Raw genomic sequence first — 6,081 nt, 5'->3', positions numbered from 1 at the left:
CTCTCGGTGGCCCCAGAGGTTTAACCGAGATAGGAGGATTTAAAAAATACAATAAAAACAACAGATCGAGCGAGGGATGGAGAGATGGGTATTTGTGTGCCAAGGGAGTATGGGGGGGGGGGGGGGGTATGTGAATGCATGAGAGAGGGAGGGTGGCGTTGGTTTTTCTGTGTCACTGAAAGAGAAAGCGAGTGAGGATGGGGGAAGGGTGCTATATAGAGAAGCACAAAAGGGAGGGATGGAGAGACTGCACAAGCATTCATATATGTGGGCATGTATCCAGGAGGAAAGAAAATTATGTTATGTATGCAAGACTTCCTCACTGACATCTCAGACAGAGCTGCTACTGTAACACGCATACATGCAAGAAAAAATATTAATAAAATGTGTCATTTAGGGGTTTTTTTGTTTTGTTTTTTGTCTCTGTTTGGACATACTAGGTCTCAAGACATTCCAGGAGCTAAATGATCAGCTGTTCTGAGTTGTTTGTTTGATCTTGAATAATTGAGAGCTTATGCTATAAAAACATAGCTGAAATACATGGTGTATTACTTATTTATATGCAGTCCACTTTCAACAAAAAAAAAATTACACACTCGCCCTAACGTCCAATTCCATAAGTCATACAAAAATAAGTCACTTTAGCAACATTTTGCAATGAATGACTGAACAGGAACGCGAAGAAATAGTATTAGGTGAATGCTGTATGTCTTTACCTAAACAAGGTTTAAGAAATGCACACACAAACCTCAAGTAAGAGAAGACCTTGTTATATTTGTACAGAAATAAACCGTTTCAAATTCAAGTGTCAAAGCTATTCAGTTCTAAGATATCAAAAGATGACTAAATATAAAGAACATTCAATGTCGGTAATGCTTGTGTTGTCGAAACTTGATTGAGTTTGTGAAGAAAGAATATAAAGAATTGTGTCTGCTTTTCTCACTGCAACAGAGATAATTTAGAAATTATTGCAAACATATTTCTAAAATGCTTAAATTCATTGTCTTTCCAACTGTTAGATTTAAAATAATCAGTCATGCTGTAGGAAACCTGTATGTCTAAAACACGTTTAAAATACATCAAGTATTTTATGTAGTTATTTAATAACCATCATCTCTGACACATTTACACATTGGGCAGCTGCACATCACATACAACCTGATAGAAACCGTCATCTGTGTTTGTGTGACCATTCACACAAAGATAGAGTTTATTTACTTCAAGCTTGCCGAAATTCACGTCTTTGGCCAGTTTTACAGCCCCTATCCCTTCAAATATCTTGTCTGTCATGGGCTTCCCCACTTTCGCCAGGGTGAGATGGTACGAAGGGCATCGGGAATGGCGGTGAAGCCAGCCCTTCTCCTGGAAGGCTTCTTGGAGAGGGGAATTCAGGCTCTGGACATCTGACAGGGGTTGTGGGGTCACATGGAGAACAGTCCCATTAAAGTGCCTTAGTTTTAGGGGGAAAGACACAGATATAGGGGGTTTGTGGGAGTTTCTGACTGTGGTACGCAGGAGCTCAGCAGCAGCGCTGACTTCCTCTGGGCTATTGAGAACAAGCAGAGAGAGAGTGATGTGTAAAGTTTCCGGGGTCACCCATAGCGGCTCTGACTGAGGAAGGTGGGAGAGGACCTTCCTCTGAATGCGCTGGAAGGCCAGGAGAGCAGCGGGAGAGTCCACACGGAAGCAGATGAAGTGAGTGGGTCTGCGTGGTGGTGGACGCCTCGGCTGTGGTTGTGGCTGAACGAATGATACCGGCTCTGGTTCTGGACCACTCACTCCATCCCAGCTCTCCTTCCATTCCTCCACTATTTCAGCCGGTTCTTCTTTCTGAGTGATGGATAGCTCCTCTGCCAAATGATTCAAACTGAGATCTTCAGTAGCTGCCATCTTTTTGTTTTCTGGTGCAGATTCTTGTTGCAATGGTAAGATGTCATCACTGGTTCCTTCCTCGGCATTTTCGGATAATGAGTGATCCATGGCATCTTCAAGCTCTTGTTTATTGTTTGTTGTTGTAATTGTAGTTACAACCTCATCCTGTTCTTCAGAAAAGTCAGTTGCTTGCTCTTGGTCATTTGAAACATCTGCTGTGTTGGTGGTCTCTTCATGTTGTCCAGTATCAGGTGTGTCTGAGAATGAAATAATTCCAATATATTACGATTAAGTGGCATGATGCTATTCTTTTGTCCTATATTTGTTAAAAATCACATGGTTTTAATTTCTGTATTAAAATTAAGGCATAAAGTCCTTATGTCATAACAAAGAAAAAAAAAAAAGGTCAAACTAACAGTCATTACATTGAAACCTTTCTTGAAAATGGTATTAAAGTTATTCATAACCATAAGAAACTGACATGAAACTGACATCTCTAAGAACTTGACACACAATTTTTTTTTAACTGGACTTTATTTTTTATTGTGTACATTCTTATATGGCATTGACCCAGTAACCAACTGCTGGACAATACAGAGCAAAATACTGGTGAATGTGTCTAGCATGAGGTTTACTTCGTTAGTTGAGTCTCTACCACTCAGAGTGACTGACAGACCTGTAAGACAGTCGACAACTGTCCCCAAAATGACATCTGCCCAAGAGCCTGTTTTGTTTTCTAGGACAAAATAATAGTAGGGGACTTTAAGCAACAGCTGCTGATGGAACGGCAATGGCTTTCTGGCATTGTATTGCGCATGCGCGGCTTTAACTGCAACTTCGTGACATTCTCCTGTAACTGTCTACTACAGGAGAACAGCTGATTTGCCGTAGTCATTAATGTGTGACAGATTAGATCATTAAATGTTATGTTTTATGGTTATGTGGTATCTGTATATCATTTAATTCCAAAAGCAATCCTGCTGTTGCTGTTTTTATGACATTTTTTGTACATATAATTAAATGATCCGTTACGCCATCCTCTTTATTGTTGCTTAGTGATTTATGTGTTCTTTGGCTACGGCAGTTAACAGTTTACTTCCGTTCGCCGTTGCCATTCCCTCAGCAGCTGTTGCTTAAAGTCCCTAGCCTTACTGTCGCTCACCTTGCTGCTGATTCTCACCGGCAAAAGGGGGCAAAATAGTCTGCCCAGTGGAGCCGAACACCCTGTCAGTGCGACTGTCTCTATCCCACAACCGCTGGCCTTTGTAGGTGAAGTACTGGATCCTGTGACGAGGGAGAGCTAACTCCTCAGAGAAGTCACAGTCACACACCTAAAGAGGAACAAATGAGTGTTAAGGCTGGGTGTGACCATACATGACACATGATAGTGAACCACATTAGTACTGATGTAACACACCTGAGTGTCCCATGAGAAGTCAGAGAATGGGCGTTCCAGCACCCCAAGGAAGCGATCCAGGTGACCAACTACAAAATCAGCTGGGTCCACTGAGGCGTCCCATATAATTCTGGAGATGACATCATCGGCTGTACGCATGCGTGGCTTCTTCTTACACCCTGAGACAGAAAGGCATCTATTTGTAATCATGAAGAGTGAATTTGGAAGGTAAAGTGTGTCTGCACTTCCTCACTAAATCTATCATCGCACCTTCCCTCTCAGTTTTTATATGCTGCTTTTCAGCATTAATCTTTTTTCCATTTTTCCGGCTCTTGCTCTGCTTTTCTGTGATGGTTGTTTCATCTTCCTCTGAGTGTTTGCTTTGAGGGACGTCAAGCATGCTGTGAAGTCAGGAAAGAGCAATGCATTATTTATCCACCAAGCTTCAATGAGTATGCCCAACATCTATCAAATTTTACATCTTTTATGGCAGCTACAAGACGACACCAACTGTTGTTTAAATGAAAATATACAGATAATAAAGCATGTCTACCATAAGGCTAGTTCGCTAGTTGCATCTCTATCATCCAGAGTGATTGACAGACCTGTGAGACAGTCGACATCTGTCTCCGAAATGACATCTGCCCAAGAGGAAGTGCTGGCAAATGTTTTGGCTAGTTTCTTGTTTCATCTCATCTGGTACGAAGGGAAATGGAAAAAAAGGTTCAGTAAAATCATTCACACAGCAAAGTGAATATACAGCAGTATGATTATGAATACATTCATGCACCAACTGATAACACAAGATAAGATTAATTTATAACTATTTGGACAATAAAAGTTAAGTTCTCCCAGAGCAGTTAAGGTATACATCATGTAGTGGTTTGTGAAGATGTAAATGGAGATAAACAGGCAAGTTTACAAGGGACAGAATAAACGTCTAAGAGCAAATGTTGGTTTCAGTGCAGCAGCATGCTTGAACTCGTGAGTCATGTCTTCAACTCCACCCACCACCTACACTTTTATTTTACACACCCGTTGTGGCAAAATAAACAGACACACTACAGTTCGAAAGTTGGGTGTCAGTTCAATGATTTTTTTTTTTTTTTTTTTTTTTTTTGGCAAGGACAAATTAAAAAGATCAAAAGTTACAGTAAAAACTTTTACAATCAAATAAATGCTGGTCCTTTTGAACTTTCTTGTCATCAAAAATATCCTGGAATCACAGTTTCCACAAAAATATTAAGCAGCACAACTGTTTTCAACACTGATGATAATAAGGAATGTTTCTTGAGCAGCAAATCAACATTTTAGAATGATTTCTGAAGGATCATGTGACACTGAAGACTGGAGTAATGATGCTGAAAATTCAGTTTGCCGTCACAGGAATTATTATGAATTATTTTAAATTGTAATAATATTTCACAAAATTACAGTATTTACTTTATTTTTGATCAAATAAATGCAGCCTTTGTGAACGTAAGAGATTTCTTTCAAAAACAATGATCTTAAAAACCCCAAACTTTTGAACGGTATTCTATGTACAACATTTACCTGAAAGGTTGGTACAGACTACAAACTAAAACTCCCCATGTAACAAAAGATGACAATTTGGGTGCCTCAACAGAAACACAGCACAATTTTCCCCTTTGAAAGCTTTTGGAGCAGGAGGTTTTAACTGGAAATAGCACAATAATGGCGTGTCCCTGTAAGTGCTCTTAAGACTTGTGGTGTAGAAGCAGAGCTTACTTTGTGAAAATTATATTCTCTACTCTCCACTTACAGTGAGCCTACAGCAATTTAGTTCAAAACAAACCTATACTTAGCGAGAAATGATGAATAAATTAAAAAGGCTTTTCACTGCCATCTTCAGGTCATTTGCATTGTAGCCTCCACCTCTCCAGTATTTGTTATAGGCGGTGACCTAAAAGTTTTATCATCAAAGTAGATCAATTTGTCATTTTCAGCTAATTTTGAAGTAATATATTTTTTAAAATAGTAAAAATGACAACAAATGAAACAGTTTACTAGCACTACAAACCATAAAATGCTCAATATAACCTTTAGAATTACAACATGGTTTTTATATTTTATCAACTTAATTTCCCGATGTCATGTGTAACTCAGTTAAGTGTAAATAAATGTAACTTATGTCTTACCTATGAGGATTTGTCTGCCAGAATCCTCTGTGATGTCTCTCTGAGTTCTCTCTTCCTCAAACTCCATATTTGACAGCTTCAACAGAGCTTCATGAAAAAATGTATGTTACATTAACAGTCATTTAGAAAGCAACCTAACACCAATAATTTTGCCATATTGTACTGTAGTCGGTAAGACAAAATATATATATATTATGTATAAAAGCTTTTTGGCATAATGAAGAGCATGAACCATCCTACCTCAAGTCATAAAGAGTAAGACAAACTAGGTTCGAAGTCGAGTCGACTGGTTAGTGTTAATGTTGACCTGTACATGATGACATCATCTGGTAATGACTCATATTCTTGCGCGAATGATTTAACCAAATGCATTACACGCCAAACCAATGTTTGTTGTCTGAACATACTGTTTTTATTGTTGTTTGTAACATTCACTGTACATTTTATAATGTAGTTCTTTATTATTTTCAAGTCTACTTACTATGCTGCTAGGGCAATGTCCACAAACACAACTTCCGGTTTCAGGTCATGGGTATTGTAGTTTTTGCCAAAAGCATTGGGATGTCCGATTCATTTCAGCGAATCGATTCTTTAGAACACTTTTGTTCATACAAATCTGATTCAAACGCATAATAAATACTCGATTTTCCAATA

General features: G+C 38.8%; 1 protein-coding gene across 5 annotated transcripts; it reads right to left on the bottom strand.

Moving 5' to 3' along the window:
- Positions 1-419: 419 nt before the first annotated feature.
- Positions 420-5,966, bottom strand: leng9 (leukocyte receptor cluster (LRC) member 9). Of its 5 annotated transcripts, XM_084384813.1 has the most exons (8): positions 5,909-5,950; positions 5,668-5,734; positions 5,428-5,514; positions 3,874-3,964; positions 3,539-3,669; positions 3,290-3,447; positions 3,035-3,203; positions 426-2,129 (listed from the first exon to the last, which is right to left on the bottom strand). In XM_084384813.1, the coding sequence occupies exons 3-8, from the start codon at positions 5,492-5,494 to the stop codon at positions 1,126-1,128; spliced, it is 1,620 nt and encodes a 539-aa protein (XP_084240939.1). In that variant the 5' UTR covers positions 5,495-5,514; positions 5,668-5,734; positions 5,909-5,950; the 3' UTR covers positions 426-1,125. The 5 variants fall into 5 exon arrangements, with proteins under 5 accessions (XP_084240938.1, XP_084240939.1, XP_084240941.1 ...); XM_084384812.1 differs by having other exon boundaries at positions 420-2,129; positions 5,668-5,947; XM_084384815.1 differs by lacking the exon at positions 5,668-5,734 and having other exon boundaries at positions 5,909-5,966.
- Positions 5,967-6,081: the final 115 nt, after the last annotated feature.

This window comes from Rutilus rutilus, assembly GCF_951802725.1.
Source record: "Rutilus rutilus genome assembly, chromosome: 17".
Lineage (NCBI taxonomy): Eukaryota > Metazoa > Chordata > Actinopteri > Cypriniformes > Leuciscidae > Rutilus > Rutilus rutilus.
The sequence above is the reverse complement of the archived record's forward strand: the minus strand, read 5'-3'. Positions and strand labels throughout refer to the sequence as shown.